At 41.5% G+C, this 17,824-nt stretch overlaps 2 protein-coding genes across 3 annotated transcripts; both read left to right on the top strand.

The window, feature by feature from the left end:
- Positions 1-1,550: 1,550 nt before the first annotated feature.
- LOC119027623 (serine hydrolase-like protein) lies at positions 1,551-9,074 on the top strand. Its single transcript, XM_037113015.1, has 12 exons — positions 1,551-1,738; positions 2,559-2,702; positions 3,763-3,876; positions 4,418-4,459; positions 4,540-4,559; positions 4,638-4,712; positions 5,346-5,455; positions 5,579-5,658; positions 5,793-5,827; positions 5,934-6,010; positions 6,114-6,201; positions 8,294-9,074. Exons 1-12 carry the CDS (start codon positions 1,681-1,683, stop codon positions 8,435-8,437), a joined length of 987 nt encoding a protein of 328 aa, XP_036968910.1. The 5' UTR covers positions 1,551-1,680; the 3' UTR covers positions 8,438-9,074.
- Positions 9,075-13,243: 4,169 nt separating this feature from the next.
- LOC119027685 (serine hydrolase-like protein) lies at positions 13,244-17,681 on the top strand. Of its 2 annotated transcripts, XM_037113132.1 has the most exons (12): positions 13,244-13,397; positions 14,170-14,313; positions 15,278-15,391; positions 15,567-15,608; positions 15,686-15,705; positions 15,814-15,888; positions 16,528-16,634; positions 16,729-16,808; positions 16,903-16,937; positions 17,099-17,175; positions 17,277-17,364; positions 17,466-17,681. In XM_037113132.1, the coding sequence occupies exons 1-12, from the start codon at positions 13,385-13,387 to the stop codon at positions 17,592-17,594; spliced, it is 924 nt and encodes a 307-aa protein (XP_036969027.1). In that variant the 5' UTR covers positions 13,244-13,384; the 3' UTR covers positions 17,595-17,681. The 2 variants fall into 2 exon arrangements, with proteins under 2 accessions (XP_036969027.1, XP_036969097.1); XM_037113202.1 differs by lacking the exons at positions 13,244-13,397; positions 14,170-14,313 and adding an exon at positions 15,148-15,175 and having other exon boundaries at positions 15,248-15,391.
- The last annotated feature ends 143 nt before the right edge of the window (positions 17,682-17,824 follow it).

Here is a 17,824-nt window from a genome sequence, read left to right as displayed (position 1 = left end):
TTTTGAGTAGTCTTTGATATCACTTCGACTGGGGGAGTCTTTATTTCTTTATTATTTTCTTTATTTATATGCCCTCCGTCATTTTAACAAAGAAGAACATACATACGAAAAAAGATAAGCAAATATGTGTGCGTGCCTGCGTGTGCATGCGTGCGTGTGTGTGTGTGTGTGTGTGTGTGTGTGTGTGTGTGTGTGTGTGTGTGTGTGTGTGTGTGTGTGTTTGTGAATATCTTCAGATTAGACACAGCAGTGTTTGGTTTAGCAGGTTTGTGTCTTTGCAAATAAATAACAAAGCAGGAGACACATTATGCTCATTTTCAGGTTTGTAATCTTATTATGAGTCACTATCAGAATAGGTTGTTAATGGCTTAATTCTCGAAGACATCAGTTTTCTCACACTGTCCAGTGCTGCAGCACAGTGTCCCCCTTCTGTCTGAAACAGCTGTTTTTTAGCTCATGTCTCCTCTGGTTGGTCAGGTCACACATGCCCGACCCAGCACTGCTAGGAGCTGCTGTAGGTATGGACATTGACCTTTCTAACCTTCGAGATCTTTAACATCCACAAGAACATACAAAACACTAAAAGAAACAGAAAAAAAAAAGCATAACAGGTCTCCTTTAAGAGAAACTGAAAACATGGTATAAACAGAAAGTATCTGTTCATGGCGTTGGTACCATCTGCTACTTTGGGAGTCAGTGTATGTACGTCATCATAATCAAATGTAGTCATGAAAACACCTTTTGTAGCACGAACACAGACTATTTTGCCAATATGTTTTGTTGTGTATACTATGCTGATTTGTTTTGAATTATACTTCTCGCAAATGTTGAGTTACAACAAACCCAAACACACTGGAACTTTAATGCTATTCAGCTACACTCCCCCCCTTCAGTCGTAATTTAGAAGCTGTGATTAACAGATTAATTTTAAAACTGAAATATCATTATTTAGCTTATCTTGGCTTACCCTACTTGAATCTTCTTTCTATTTACCTGGTTGTACATATTGTTTGCATATAGTTGTATATATATTTGGATTTGGATCTTTTTTTATTAATACTTATTTGTACTGATGTTGATGTTTATATATATGATATTTATTTAGTCAAAATGAAGAGCTGCTATCTGTTTCGTTGTTTCTGAAACAATGATAATAAACATCTTTTCTATTCTACTCTATTCTGTCCGTATCTAAATCAATGTAACATCCAGCACTTTAAAGTGCACTTCTAAACCCATGGCCTGACAATATAGTCACTTCTCTTGTTCTTATAGACTTTAGACCCACATCGGGGAAATTCCCTTGTTACAGTAGCAGATATACATTTATCTACAGTATGTTACTGTTTGTCAACAGTATTTGTGTGTTACAGTCTGTGAACTGCTCTGCACCAGGCCCTCTGCTGGTCGGTTAACAGTTAACACCTGGGGTTAACACAATGGGTGAAAGGTAAGCCCCTCCTCTTCTTCACGATGATTGGTCCGGACTGTAACGGCATGGCCGCTTATCCAATAGCAGCTCTAGGTGGCGACACGTAGTTTTCCTTCACCCGGAAGCCGGCAACGAATGACAAAATCTGTATTGTATTTGACGTGGAAGATGACCGAAAGTTAGTTTTCTCCCTACTTTTTTTTTTTTTTTTTACTTTTAATCACCGCGGTTGTTTAGTGTTCTCCGAGATGATGCAAGCTTTGAAAGGCGCCCGGCACCTGCACTCCAGTACAGTGAAGCAAGCAGGTAACTGTGGTGGTGTTTGTTCGGTACAGTGTGTTTTTAAAACCAGGGTAAGTCCTTTAAAGGGAGGATAAAGTGAATTAAAGTGCTCAAGTGTTTACATGCCTGCTAAATTGGAGAAGTTGCTGGTAATGTTGCTTATGTAACATTGTGCGTTGCAACTGCGTTGTAAGAGCATTACAGTTTCCCTTTCAACATTTAATGTGATCAGTGCCAAAACTGGGTATTGATTACACATAAAAAGTACTACATTCACAAGTACGAAGGTGTCTCTCCTGTTTGGCCTGCGTGTCAATAATAACTAACATTGATTTGGAACGACTGGGTCACACATACATGAGAGCTATTGGAGAAAAAAAAAACAGAAACACCAAACATGTATTGTATTAAGTGGGAAAAGATGTGTTGTGTTTCACTGTCTTTTAGGGACTAAATAATTAATAAATGAACAGGATAAATAATCAACAAAAATGAGAGTTCTTATGTCCAACCTATTTTACCGAAGACAAAGGTGAACTTGTCAAATTGTTTATTTTGTCTGACACAAAACATTTAATTTGTAAGCTTATAATGCGAAGAAAAGCAGCAAATGATGTTGTTCAAGAAGCTGGAAGTTTTCCCTGATTAATGACAGAAATGAAAAAGCAATCATCAAAGGTGAGTGAAGTTACTTTAGACGCAGAGGCCCTTTTTATTGAAAGTGTGAGTTTATCTTTCTGGTGATTTGACTGGAAACATAACGTCACCAGGTCAGGATGAGAGAAGGTAGACAACAGAGGAGTAAAGACACCAGTGTGACTGAACCGGTGTGTTGTGTGTCCAGTTTCAGAGCTCTGTGTTCCGGTCCCATGGGGAGAGATCAGAGGGAAAGTCTGGGGTCCCGATCACGGTCGTCCTGTGCTGTGTGTGCATGGCTGGGCTGACAACTGTGGGACATTCAACAACCTCATCCCCCTTCTACCCAAAGGTAACTGTTTTGTCGTGACCTGAGGATCTCACGTAAAACTAAACAGCACCCAAGTTTTAGCTCCTCACACTTTATTTTACCCTAAACCAGCCATTGATAAACTCAAGTGTGACGTAGCTCATTTTTAAATTGGTAAATCTTCTGGGGTTCGTCCGAGCTTTTAATCACAACTCTGGGCCAACCATTGATACAATATAAGATTCATGCCAGCGTTGTGTCAGAGCGTCTCCCCCAGTCAAATAATCTTCCCCTGCTGATGGAATTGAATCCAAGGGCCAAACTTAAAAAATATCATTACTTAGAAAGCATTTGGAGCACAGCTAAAGGATTTTACAAGTGCAGTGACCATGATATATCACCTATTGGAGAAACGTCAGTATGGTACGTAGGCCTGCGTGTTTAAATATCTGACTGTTTCAGTGGTTTTGCAGCAACGTTAACTTCCAACCTTTTATCCCGGCAGCTTTGCTGATTCATATATTTGATGCAAGAACGAAAATTAATGTTCACATTACATATCACAGCATCAGTAAATAGGTTACGTTCTGCTCTCTGCATGTTCGTCTCCCAGACTTTTCAACGTGATAAATGTAGCACAGCAGCACAGTTCAGAAGGTTCACACATTCAAGCCTCTCTCTTCATTTTTGTGCGCGAGCTTCTGTCAAGCCTGCAAGTTCTCAGTGTTGTTGCTATTATTGCCCTTGATCTGTGTCTTCAACCATTCCTTGAAGAATTGAATTGAATGGACGAGAGCCTGGAAAGTCTTTGAAAAGTCCTTGAGCTTTATTTTAAGAAATTGTGAGAGCCCTGACTCACTTGACTGTTTGGGTAATTAGTCTTCGCCGCAGGAAAGTGTGTCTGTGCAGGTGCTGATGCTCAGCTGTTAGAACAGCTGCCTCCCATCCAGCAGAAGGAAGGACGCACGTTATCTGATTATGATGTTACTACCACTGTCCTTTAAACAGATGCTGACATGGTTGAGGGGATCTTTTGCATCAGTGCATTGCGGGAATTGTTTTTGTTTTTTAAACATTCACTCCTTTCTCTTGTTCCTCTCAGAGTGCAGATATGTGGCGGTGGACCTGGCGGGTCACGGTCTGTCATCACATCGTCCTCCCGGAGTTTTCTACACTTTTCCCTCCTACGTGATGGATGTTCGCAGGGTCGTTGACGGTGTGTGAGTTCAGCAAACTGCACAAAGTGATTCTGAGCATATCTGAATCTAGAGTCATTCGGGTGTTACAAATTTTGAAGAAGTCAGCTCACTTGCTCTTTTGACCTCATCTCGCCGTTTATTCAGCAGATGATACAGATAAGTAATCTCCATGGCAACTGGCACGACTGGAGCTGAAAGCTCCTGTTAATATCTAAATTTAAATGAACCTTTCGTGTGAAATCAAAGATGCAATGTGGTTTGGCACACATTTGCTTTGCAGTACACTGGAACTGAACGAAGTGGCACTGCACTCCCGAGATGGGGCGGTCCGTTTATGCCTTTAATAAAAGTCTTTTGTACAAGTATTTATTACAAATAGCATTGTAGTATTCATATCAAAAAATGCATTGATTCATGTTGTGATATTTTTAACTCTAGTGAATGTACTGCAGTTAAACCACAGTGGTGATGTTGTATTTCAGCTAAAAAGAAAACAGTTACCATATGTGTGATGCGATACTGAAGCTGGTTGATGATCTGTGAAATTAACTCCCACAGCTCTGCAGTGGAATAAATTCTCCATCATAGGCCACAGTATGGGTGAGTGCGGCCATTTTAAATGCTTGTTATGCACCATGTGTCTTATATTTATGTGTCAACTGTCTTTTATTTCATTTCAGGTGGAAATATTGCTGGACTGGTAAGTGACACTGTCGTGGCAGGCAGTTTCATCTTGTTACTACTGTGTGCTATTAAATCCATATTGTGTTTCACACAGTTCAGCGCGCTGTATCCTGAGATGGTGGATGCTGTCGTACTGCTGGACTCCTACGGATTCTTACCCACAGATCTGGTACTTAAGCAGTTTTGACTATACTGGGCTGTTAACTGTGACATGTACACGTTCCGGATAAATTAAAGTGAAACTCTCGCCAAAATGCAGCTTTTTTTTTTGTGAATGTATATGAGTCAAACCTTCGTGTAAAAGCATAATTCTGACAAAAGAGGTAAGATTTACTGTTTTCGGGTCAAACTCATTTTCAATAGGAGTGCTACGGGCACTTTAGTGATGGCATCAAAATTGCTATTTTTAAAACACTAAGAATGCTCGACACTACATGAAACTTTGCTCGTACTATCACCAGGGTCTCTAAACATTGTTTGTGTACGCAGAGTTTATTAAAAAGAGAGTTTTTGAACCTGTACCATTAACATGATTGAGGAGCTGATATTTTAAGATTAAAAAAGTTGCTTTAAATTGCGTTTTATGAGGTAAGCGAAAGCTCTTAGATTTTATGAGGGTGTCTGAGGAGCTCCAAATTGTGAGTTAATGAAAATTTTTAAAATGAAAGTCATCATATTTAAGAAATGTCCAGCACTTGATGTCCATGCCAAGCATTTATGTTGAAGCATTACTCGCTGTACATCCCACTCTTGTCAGTAGTGTTGATGGGTTCCCTCATCTTTTTTGTCCGTTTACTTGCAGAAAGAAATACCTAAAGTGGTGAGACAGGGCTTTGAGGAGTTGCTTCTGTATGAAAAAAAGCCAGAAGAGAAGAAGACAAGAGTTTACACTTATGAAAATGCCGTGGAGAGGTATTACACCCTCGTATTTATGGTGTATTATAAAACTACTCAACATCCAAGTACATAGTAACGTGGTTTGCACAACTGTCACCCAAAAAAACCCCAAAAAACCCAACATTTTATGTCTTTCAGGCTGTCGGCTGCAAACCCCACTCTGTCTGAACAGTCTGTGCACATCCTTCTAGAGCGAGGTCTAGTTCAAGTTGAAGGAGGCACGGCTTTTCTCATCCTCTTTGTTTTTATTTTTGCTATGTGTGCTCCTCAGAGAAAAAAAAACTGAGCTCACTTTCTGAATAATCTCACTTCGTTTCTACACTTATGTTGAAAATATATTTTCGTCTTGCAGGAGTGGTGTTCTCCAGAGACTTTCGTATTAATCTGGTAAGGTCTCTGCTGAACTGCGCCGACTCATCACTTTGCCTTTTTATTTATTTGCAAATGTACCGTGTGCAGCACATGTACAGTGCTTTTTGTCTTATGTTTCCAGAAAAACATAGTGCGCATCAGTTTGGAGCAGAGTCTGGAGCTGCAGTCGAGGATAAAAGCCTCTGTTCTAGTTGTTCTGTAAGATATTCCTCCACCACACAAGTCTTTAATACACTCAGTACAACCCTTGTAAATTACACCTAACTGACTATATATACAATCTTTCTTTTTGTCTTTCCAGAGCAGAAGACGGCTTTGAGAAGATGTTTTCCGAACCAGATCAAAAAAGATTTACGTCAGCACTTCTCCAGGGCTATAGGGACAGAAATGTGAGTGTATGTTCACAGTCTGCTTTTGTAAAGCAGGTATGCTTTCGTCACGTTTATTTTTAGCTGTTACGCCAATGTGTGTGTAATTGTGCCTAGTAGACAGACAGACAGCCACAAAAATGCAAAAGTAGCAGAGTAGTAAGAGCTCAGTGTCTCAGAGGCAGCAGAATTATTTTTGTAGCTGTGAACCGCAACAGCGACCTACATACAGGAACCTGGTCAACAGCTGCTGAAGAGAAGGAAAACAGAGAATGTGCATCAAGTAAACATGTTCAATGATGGCCTCTGGTGATGGAAAAAATCTGTGTCAGAATACTAATGATTTTTTTAAAGCTGTTATAATCAATATGCCTCTGAGGAGGAAGAAGTGTTTGAATATCAGCCCATACCCCTGGCAGAGATCGCTGAGATAGTCGTGAAGCTTCTCAGCAAGGCGCCAGCTGTGGACGAGACTCACCCTGAGATGCTGAAGGCTCTGGACACTGTTTAACTGGTGTTGTCGGCACAGAGTTTGGGACAGACCAGAGGTGCGCTGCCCAGCCTTCCTCAAAGGTTTATTTCAGGATGCTGGAACAGAAGCTGTTGTTGAACAATGTGGATTCTGTCCTGATCTTGGAACAGTAAACCAGGTCTTCACCCTTGCGTTTTCCCATCCGGTCTTCATGTATTTTTCGAACTAAGGCCTAGGAGTCCTTTTAGGGCTGCTGCAGTAGTACGGGGTACAGTGGCCATTGCTACGAGACATCAGGTCCCATAATCCAAGTGAATGCCATGTCGGCATATTTGGCACAATTTTGGACATGTTTCTAGAGAGTGTTGGACTCTGACGAGGCTGTCCTTTGTCCTCATGAAAAGGATCTCAAGGTGCAGCCATGGTGAGGAGAGCGACCAGCATGTGAACCTCAGAATTGTGTCTCTGCTTTTTGCAAGATGAAGTGGTTCTGTTGGATTCAGCAGCAACTCAAGTCTGAGGCCGGGGTTCTTCGCTGGGAAACATTGGATTGCCTACTCCAGGTTGGGGGTTCACTGAAGCCCCCAAACAAAGGAGTTTAAGTATCTCAAGGTTTTAATCATGAGTGACGGGAAAGTTGAGCATGAGGTGGACTAGTGGTTTGATGCTGAGGCTTTGGGCTGGACCATCGTGATGAAAAGGCAAAGCTTTTCAATCTCCTGGCTGGGCTCAGCCATGGAGATAGTATGAGGAGCTTGGGCACCCAGACGGAGATCAGAAAAGAGCCTTAGCTCCTTTGCATTAAAAGGAGCCAGCCGAGGTTGCTCAGGCATCTGATTAGGATGCCTCCTGTGTGCCTCACTTTGGAGGTTTCCGAGGCACGTTGAACTGTGAGGAGATCCTGGGGCTGACGCAGAACTCAGTGGAGGGATTACTTACCTCATCTGGCCCGAGAATGCCTCGGGATCCTCCAGGAGGAGCTGGAAAGCATTGCCTGAGAGGGATGTCTGGAATACCCTGCTTAGCCTGCTGCGTAGTGTGAATGGATTGATGGATAATCAATGTGGAATCATCACCTTGTTCTGCAGCTTCCTCGGGTTTAGAGAGCTGTTTAGTAGACCTACAATGATTAGTCGATAAATCGAATCTGTCATTCTTAAAGCAAAAACGTCAAACATGCAGGTTATGGTTTTGAAAACGTGAAGATCTCTCGCTTCTCATTGTAATTTATGAAAGTAAACAAAGAATCTTGGGGTTCTTTGGACTGTGGGCTGGACAAAAGAAGCAATTTGAAGACGCCATTTTTGGGACTAAAGACTTTAACCGATTGATTGTGAAGAAAATGAGCAGAAAACTTGATAACTGCCAGCTGAGCAACAAATGTCAGACAGTCAGTTAGAAACTAGCAGGTAAACATTGCTAGGGACGAACACTTCCATCACTTGGTATAGACCAAAAATGGTTGTCTAGACTGGATGTTGAAATAAGCAACCCCCAATTTAAAATGTGATGAGAACATGTAAATGTTGTGTTGATGTTGTGCTGTTTTTGCTGCCTCCATGTAGCCGTTAGGAATCAGTTATTGCAGGTTAAAATAATGCACTTTACACTTGTGTAATTGTTTCTGTGTCTGTCTTGCAGCACGAGGTGTTGACTGTACCAGGCGATCATCACATCCATCTGAACAAACCTGATGTCGTTGCTCAACCTGTATCTGACTTCCTGCTGACCAAAGTGCTCTCAGAGTCGACGAGCCAAACAGACGAGCAGGCCTCAAAGTTATAATGAACACAGATGAGCAACAGTTACGCCTTAATTCATATTACACCAGCTCTTTTGTACTGAACTGTTGAAACTCACCTCGATGCTTTAACCTCAGTCAACCTGCTGCAACAGCGTCAACTAGTCGCATCATGTTACATGTGGTGTACAGCTGCAGTCATTTCCATATTTTAACAGACTGTAATGTGTATTGTTTTGAGTGACAGAGCTATATGAGCAATGTAAGCCATGTTTCACATCGAGCTGCTCGTCTCTAACTCCAGATGGTGTGTAAAAAAAAAAAAAAAAGTGAAGTGGGAGTGTTTTGAGTGATAGATCAGCAAAAGGCATGTAAATTGTGGTTTTAACTCAGTTCGGGTCTTTTGCTGTTTGATCCAGCGAGTGGATGTTTTTGGAACCAGGTTTACTCAATGTAGTGATTTAGTATCAAGCCGATATTGATCAAATATTAACTTTTTTGAGATTGCATGTCATGTAGTATTATATGTATTTGACACATGACACATCCTGTAACATATCTCTTAAATTATTATTGACAACTTGAAAAGTAACAGTAAAAGGTAACACTTGAAAACATGTGCGGCTGATGATGGCTTGAAAGAGTACTCTGCTGATTAAACATTGCACTCCTTTAACATTATTGTGACTCGGTATGCATGTTTTTTTTTAAAAAAAGCTCAAAATAGATGCTGCTCTTCCTTTCTTCCTTTTCAAAAGTGGGTCCCTACATTACGCACAGTGACACTGAACCACCAACAGTTTCCCTGCAATCTGTTGTAAGCCGGAAGACGATATTTCCGAGCCTTTACACCCATCTCTCCCATCTAAACGACACCCTTAGCAAACTGATGTTATGAGGCAGCTCATAAGACCATCTGGATCATCTGGAAAATGCTTTACACATGTTCTCCCAAAAATCTGTACATTGATTTCTGTGCGTAAAATCTTTGGAGTTCCCCTTCACATGTGACAACCGTGACAACGTTTCCTCTTTGATCCTTACCTCTAGCGCGGAAAAAAGGTTCTTTCTTTTATTATTCATTTACCTATTGATCTTTTTGATGACAGTCATAGACTTGAGAATTCACTTATACTACAGGGTCAAAGATAGTGACGATGAGGCTGTACTGGGTTGCATCCAGAGGTCTTCCTAATAGTTGATTGGGTGGAATAGAAATTAGAAACACCTCAATGTTATTCAACTATGACCTCAATAATAATTGACATGTGTCAACAAAAACTGAGCTCAAGTTGCTTTGGACTGCCTCAGATAATACAGGCACCTAATGAAGAGTGTACAGTATATTTTATTATATGTATATCTTTTATATGTATATATTATATAATAGTACCAAATTTAATGGTATTCGAGCCACACTCTTTGCTAAAAAATAAGGTTAAATATTTTATTCTGACCAGATTTCGACAAACATAGTTTCTTAGACCTTTTTAAAAGTCTGGCGGGCTGAAGTCTACATCTCCTGACTCCTCTCAGGTGTCTTGTGTTCTTCAGGCTGCTGAACTCTTCTCCTGGCTCTTTGCCTTCCTCTTCCCCTGCAGGTGTATTCACAGGCAGTAGGTTTATATCACCTTGTACCTGCTGTCTTTGAGGACTGTTTGAAATGCACTGCGGAGCGTCAGATGTCTTCGATGTCTGCTGCCTGTTGTTAATATTTTAGCAGTTGCCCACTTTCTCTGAGGCGTGTGTCCTCATGTTTAATCTCAAAAGTTTATGAGCTGTGGGAAGAGAGGGTGCTTGTGTTTGAGTGCCGCAGTGAACGCAGAGGATGAATCTGGCTTTAGAGGATCATTTATTGGAAATCTCTAAAACGATGACTCCATAATCTCTTGACATGATTTAATCTTTGACCATTTTACTGTCACCACTGGTGGACTCAGCTGTCTCTCAGCCGCACAAGGTGAGGGACACTTCGGGATTGTGGGTCTGGTCGTTCGCCATCCCAAAAGAGTCGGTGTTTGACAAGCTTGGAGTCAGACTCAAAAATAAAACAGTCTCACAAAGTGGACCTTTTGAAAGTAAAATCAATATAAAGAAGACAAATAGCAAAGCCGGAGAGATGCTGCCTGAGTCATCGCCAGCCCCAGCGGACTTGTGGGAAGGTTACCTGCAGCTTCACCAGCGCTGCCAGACACAAAGGTTTTATAGCTTTCCAATTCTGCAGCAGTATATGGCCTTCAGTCCTACGGAGTTTATCATCAGCCCGCCATGAGGGCTCACAAGGACCCTGCCAGTAACTCCTGTATGTGAGGCAGCTGAGGCCTGAGGTTGAAGGAGCTGACTGCTCAGGGCTTTCCTCACTCTTGCCACCTGTTCCTCTTTGCACTGACCTGCTCCTCATCTGTGATGTAGTTACAGCACCTGGAACCTTGATTTCCTTCAATTCCTCTTGTAACATAAAATATTAAGGATTCAAAAAGTAGAGAGAATATTGTAGATCCAAGAAGAAACTGAGAGAAAAAGGCAGAATTAGAAATCCATCTGCTACCTCAGCACCACAGAGAGCACCATGGATTTATCAATACACGGTACAGTCAGGCTAATGATATATCAGAGTCATGGTCGGGGCCATAGATCCCGACTTGGACAAACCTCAGTCAGATAAAGGATCAATGAGTCAGGCAGACTAGGCTAACATTTTCAACTGAGCGACGCCTCCTCCCCTGTACTCTCTCCGCTACCAGGAGATGGAGAGGCAGGATAGCAGCGGCATTTTGCCAAGAATGAAGCATAATCGCCTAAATTCCACGTCTGCCCCGGGATATTTAAGATATTCAATCCATCAAATATTCAATCAAAATGAATCAAATGAATTTAAAAGTTGTCCTACTCATGGGCCAGCACGAGGGCCACTTTTTAAGCCTCTTTGTTTATACACAATAGTTGAGTGATCCAAATGTTTTGTTTTCCAGCAGGACACGATTTCCAGTTTTCCTGCCCTTCTAATCTCTAATTGAGTTATTTTTCCACAGTTTGCAGCAGGTCAACATGACCTCTGCAGGGTCATCATCCTGTTGCCAGGACAGATGACAGTTACTAATGTGTGCGTGTGTGTGTGTGTGTTGGGGGGAGGAGATGCAGACAGAGACATTATATTGCTCTTTTTCTATATTTGTTAATTTATTTTTATTTTATTCACAGCTAATTTCCAGTGATTTGCTTTATTTTCGTTATAGCAGAGCTATTAGCAGCAACATGCAAACCATTAGTTCTTTTTTCTCACCTTGAGTTATTATGACATTGTAAACCATTTACAAAACAGTTCAACAATACGCACAGCGAAACAATACTGAAATTGAAAGCATAGCTGAGAGAAGGGGAGGGCAAAGGATGGAAAACAAAACAAGAGTTTGCTGATGTCGTCACGCTGACTTGAATCATTTCCTTCATTCCAATAAAATTCATCTTTTGCAACATTGTCAGTGATTGACAGAATCAGTTTAGGTGTTTGGGGGGTATGAACTTATTTTTAGCTTCTGAAAGGGGGCTGTGATTGATAACCACTCATCTAATGCACCACTTAAAGATCATCAGTGAGTTGAATATTTGACGGGTGAGCTACAGAAGAACAAGTCTTGCCCTACTTCTGAGCTCATCTCCACCGAGGATTTCTTTGATCCGTCTTTGTAAGAAGCTGAAACATGGTCCTGGATTATTCTGACCTTTTTCGCAACACATAAAAAGCTAACTGATACCTGTAGGTAAAGTTAGAGTACACAAGAAATCCTCTTAACAGGAGACACAGCAAAAACGAACAACATCAAACCCTCCTGCGAGTTGTAATAGTCTGAAACATTATAGCTGTGAACTATAATTGTCTCTGATAATGGAGAAGAAGTATTAAGTTAGTCACTCAGGTAAAGTAGGCATTCAAGTACCATGAATATGTACTTAAAGGTGCAATACGCTATGTAGGAATAGGCCACCTGGCAAAGGGCCACCCTTATCAGCATGAGGGCCATTTTTTGAAGCCCCTTGTTTTCACACAATAGTTGAGTGATCCAACAGCTTTGTTTTCCAGTAAGATACGCTTTCCGTTTTCCCTCCCTTCTAATCTCTAAGTGAGTTATTTTTCCACCGTCTGCAGCAGGGTCATCATCCTGTTGCCATGACAGTTACTAACTTGTGTGCGTGTGAGCGAGGAAGACACAGATAGAGAGCTGTTGTATTTCTTTTATTTTCTATATTTGTTCATGTATTTCCATTTGATTCACAGTTCACCTGCATGCTTTAAGTTCCAGTGATTTTCTTTCCTTTTATAACAGCAGAGCTATATGCAGCAACATGCAAACCATCAGTTCTTTTTTCTCACCTTGAGTAGTACATCATAAACCATTTACAAAAAGCTTCAGTAATCCTCACAGCAAAACAACACATCTATATTTTAGGGCATTTATCAGACACTTTTGTCCAAAGCGACTGACATTTATTCATTTGTTTGGGGTCCAGTATCTTGCCCAAGGACACTTCAACATCCTCACCAGGGGAATCATACCAGTTCCTTCTGAGGACAGGACACTGTCTCTACTCCCTGAGCCACATCTACTGTATACCTGAAACTCTCACTGCAGCTGAGAGAAGGAGAGGGAGGGCAAAGGAAGGACTTGAATCATTTCCTTCATTCCAATAAAATTCAACTGATGTACTTTACTGTATTTACGGCAAACTGCGACTTTCTTGCCTTCGAAAAGTATCTTTTTAAACTGGCGTTATTTTTACACGTTGCACCTTTAAGCCCGGTGTTTAAGTAAACGCTGAAACTAGAGCACAAGCTGAAGCTCTGGGTTCAAACACATGAGATAAAGGTGCTGCCTGACAGACCTCACTGAGGGACACACTGACCCTGGTGCTGCAGAGAGAAGACCGGAAGTGAGCAGGACTGGAGTTGTGAGCAAACTTCACGGGGGGTTTGACACAATAACATCGACGCCATGGCCGAACAAGGTAACAAAGTCAGAGGTTTAAAAAAACGTCTTCTGTCAGACGTCTACAGCAGCAGCACTGAAATAAGTTCAGTGTCAGGGAAGTGTTCACGGGCCTGTAATGATTAATGACACTTGTTGCTGTTGTTTATCTCTGTTTCCTCCCCCGTCAGGTTATCGAGTGTGTGTGTGTGTGTGTGTGTGTGTGTGTGTGTGTGTGTGTGTGTGTGTGTGTGTGTGAGCCGCAGACAGTCCCACGTGTGTCTGTCTGTCAGGGGTTCGTCTGAATGACTGTTGTCAGGCTACAGCTAAACAAGCAGGCAGCAGTCAGGAGAGGTGTGATGGATTTATTTGACTCCTGCGGGATTATTTTTGTCTGCCTGTCAAATAGTTTCTCATGTTAAAACACAACTTTCCTGCTAATGGCTGTCTGAGTTACTACAGCAGTAATGTTCAGTTCATTCTCTAGTTATTCGTGTGTTTGTGAGCTGCAGGCTGATGACTTTAGACTTTATACTTTTATTCATACCACATAGGGGAAATTCCCTTGTCACAGTAGCAGGTAGACATACATACAAGTAAGTAAAAGACTGAAATGATGCTGATGCTGTTTCGTGTGTCCAGTGATTGAAGTCACTTTAGGCAGCAGAAGGGGATTTTTACAAAAAGCGCGAGTTTTATCTTTCTGGTCATGTCACTGGAAATACAGTGTCACCAGGTCCAAGCTGAGAGAAGGTGAACGAGAGGGGAGTGGAGACAAGAGTGTAACTAAACCAGTGTGTTGTGTTGTCCAGCTACAGAGCTCTCTGTGCCCGTCCCCTGGGGAGAGATCAGAGGTAAAGTCTGGGGTCCTGATCACGGGTATCCTGTGCTGTGCCTGCATGGCTGGGCTCACAACTGTGGTTCATTCAGCACCCTCATTCCCCTTCTACCCAAAGGTAACCCATTACTGGCTTGTAGTATGTTCTATGGATGCAGCCAGGACTCCCAGTTAGTTAGTTCGAGGGCTGAAATGATTGCTTAATGAAATAGTCATTAAAAACGCAGCCATGGACAATTACTCAAGTGCTGCACTTATTTGTGCAACATTACACTTGTAGAAATCAGGTTTGGGCAATATTATTATGAAACATCATGACAGACAATATTATCGCTGTAACATAAATAAAGGACCGAGAGGTTGATATGTTTTTCCCCTTCTTTACTTCTCCCTTTGCAGCGACACACACAACACTACGAATTAATTGCAAATATGACAGAACGGCAGTTTTAAGTACAGCTAGTCTGCCACCGGCTCCCTGCCCTCTAAATTCCACAGAGCCATCCAGGTGAGCCGTAACACTGTGATGAATTAAAAATTAGAATACAGTCGGATTAGTTCCACTCAGGGGGGAAAAAAATCACACAGCTGGTTGATATTCCATACTGTGAAAAATATTGCATATGACAGCAAATTGTACGACATGCACTGATATCTGATATCGGCTCAAGCCTGGTAGAAATATTGAGACTTGCAGAGTAACTTTGACATTAACATTTTACATACGTGAAGTGCAACCTATGCATAAAACTGTCATCTTATTAAGTCATTTGTCTAAGCTGGTCCAGACAGCTAGCATAGTGGCTAGGTGGTAAGCCACTATGCTGGCTTTGTCAAAAACAAAGGTATTAACCAAAACAAAAGCATTTTAAGGGGTCGATGAAAGATAACATTTATTTGGTATAAAATAATTTCTTTCCAGAAAACTAACTTGAAAATTACCAGAAAGTATGAAAATACATGGACAATGATAATTATATGGAACTAAGTGCATGTGGAGTTAACATAAATTGTCACCCTGTGTTTGGTGTCACTTCCCCTGAGTGTGTTGCATGAGTCCTTTACTCTGTCCCTCCTCCCAGAGTGCAGGTATGTGGCGGTGGACTTGGCAGGTCACGGTCTGTCGTCACATCGCCCTCCTGGAGCTTTCTACTCTTTACACGAGTACGTGGCGGACGTCTGCAGAGTTGTCGACGGTACGTGAGTTCAAGGTGTTTTTCAGAAACTCTCCTCTTAGTTGTTCCTGTTCATGCCCATGATTGCGCCACAGCAGGACTTTGGGAAACTAACAAATCTTGGCAACTTTCTCCTTGTTCTGTGACGAGATGCTGAACCTGCCTGTTTGATGATCTGTGAAATGAACTTCCACAGCTCTGCAGCTGAAGAAACTCTCCATCATAGGCCACAGTATGGGTGAGTCAGGGTCACATCAGAAGTTATCTCCTGCTTTCCATTTTGTTAAGTTGTTCTTGTTTTTTTCTGATTTACAGGTGGTGACATTGCTGGAATGGTAAGTGTCCGTGTCTGCTGTCTGTTTCCTTCTTTTTACATGATGAACAATATTTTGCCGTTTTTTTAAATACCATCATCGTATTGGTCCACATTATGTTTCCCACAGTTCGCCTCTCTGTTTCCTGAGATGGTGGAGGCGCTCATACTTCTGGACACTTTTGGGTTCCTGCCTACAGACACCGTAAGAACCACCCAGAGACACAAAGCTGCTGAAGAGCTTCAGTAGTGTGTGTTGGTGTTGACGCTGAAAGAAGAGTTTAATTTAAGTTTTCTGCACTTTGTGTAACTGTTTCACGTCATTTTGTGTAAACATTTATTTCCCAAAACAAGGGTGAAGGAATGTTTAAAGGAAGGGATTTCTGCTTCAGTCGTTTATTTGTTTATTGTGTTGGATGTTGGCCGTAAGTCATGAAATTAATTATGCAGTGCAAACCCTAAAATCAGGTCATTCCTGCTTGTTGTATTTCCTTATTTCAAACTGAAAAAACTCAGACAGGCTGCAGCCCTTGTTAGATGTTTGTACATGTATAAAATTAGACCCTTACGTTATTATAATCAACTCAGTCAATCATCAGGTTTTTTATTGTTATTCAACTTTCAAGGCAATAACTTCTAATTATATTCATCAAATAATCTTTATTCAAGCGTTAAACATGATCCCTGCATTATTATTGACTGCAGTGCTTCAATTATCTTCATTTTCATTCTGTCTTTCAAGTCATACACTGCATCATGTTTCGTAAACCGGATCTCTTTGATTGTAACGCTCCTTTCAGTGGCTTTTCTCTCTCACCTCTTCATTTCTGTCTCTTTTTTGCAGACAGAAATATGCAGCGTGATGAGACAGGGGTTGGATGAGATGCTCGTGTATGAAAAAAAAACAGACACAAAGAAAAGAGTTTACACATATGAGAAGGCAGCAGAGAGGTATAATAGCTCTTAAATCCTTGGCCATTTATGTAATATAATATCATTTTGTCCTTTAAGTGAGCCGCTTGCTAACATGTTGTATTTCTTTCAGGCTGTCGGCTGCAAACCCGACTCTGTCTGAACAGTCTGTGAGCATCCTTTTAGAGCGAGGTCTCCTTCAAGTTGAAGGAGGTGCGTCCTTATCTCTTCTCCACCTCTCAGAGAGAAGTAATCTCACTTTGCTTTCTCTCATCTGCTGCCAGCTCAAAGTGTTTCTCTTTTGCAGGATTTGTGTTCTCCAGAGACCTGCGAGTTAATTTTGTAAGTCCTTTTTCAACCTCCCAAACCTTTTTCCCCCCACATCCACCACCTCCACTCTGTAAACTTCTATATGCTCCACCACCTCTCCACAACCACCACCAGAAGTTCAGCATTCAGCTCGTACAGCACGCATGTGTTTTTTTTTATTCTTGTGTTTTCAGAAAAACATAGAACGCATCAGTTTGGAGCAGAGTCTGGAGTTCCAGGCGAGGATTCAAGCCTCTCTTCTAGTTGTTCTGTAAGTGTGTTGAACGTCTTTGTCTGCATCTTTTCTATTAAGAATTTACCATACTTTATCCTCAGTATAACTAAATGTGTTCCAAACCTCTTTTTTTCCAGAGCAGACAGCAGCTTTGATAGAATGTTTTCTGAACCAGCTCAGAGTAGATTTACCACCGCACTCCTCCAGGGTTTGCGGGACAGAAATGTGAGTTTTGCAACTGGGACAAAATGAAAATACACAAAATGTTGTGAGTATTCAACCAGCGTGGTGATCGTCCCTTCCCTCTCTGTTTGTCTGTGTTTCAGCACACGGTGGTGACAGCACCAGGCGATCATTACGTTCATCTGAGCAAGCCGGAAGTCGTCGCTCCATTCGTGTCCGACTTCCTGCGAAGCAAAGTGCTCTCACGGTCGATCCGAAAGCACAAGTTATAAGATATAAACAGTCAAACACTCACAAAGTCACGTTGTACTGTTATATTGCCAGCATATAATCCCTATTAAAAGATCTGTCTAGTTTTATTTTTCAATTTTATTGATAAATCTGAACTGGGGGTGACACGTTTCACCACATAGATAAGAGATTCAGCCTTTAATGCAAGCCAGCAGGCCAACATCAGAGTCTGGGTAAAAGTGATTTATTTTCTTGGTCACATTTTTGTTAC

The sequence above is a fragment of the Acanthopagrus latus genome, chromosome 1 (genome assembly GCF_904848185.1).
Source record: "Acanthopagrus latus isolate v.2019 chromosome 1, fAcaLat1.1, whole genome shotgun sequence".
NCBI lineage: Eukaryota > Metazoa > Chordata > Actinopteri > Spariformes > Sparidae > Acanthopagrus > Acanthopagrus latus.
The sequence above is the reverse complement of the archived record's forward strand: the minus strand, read 5'-3'. Positions and strand labels throughout refer to the sequence as shown.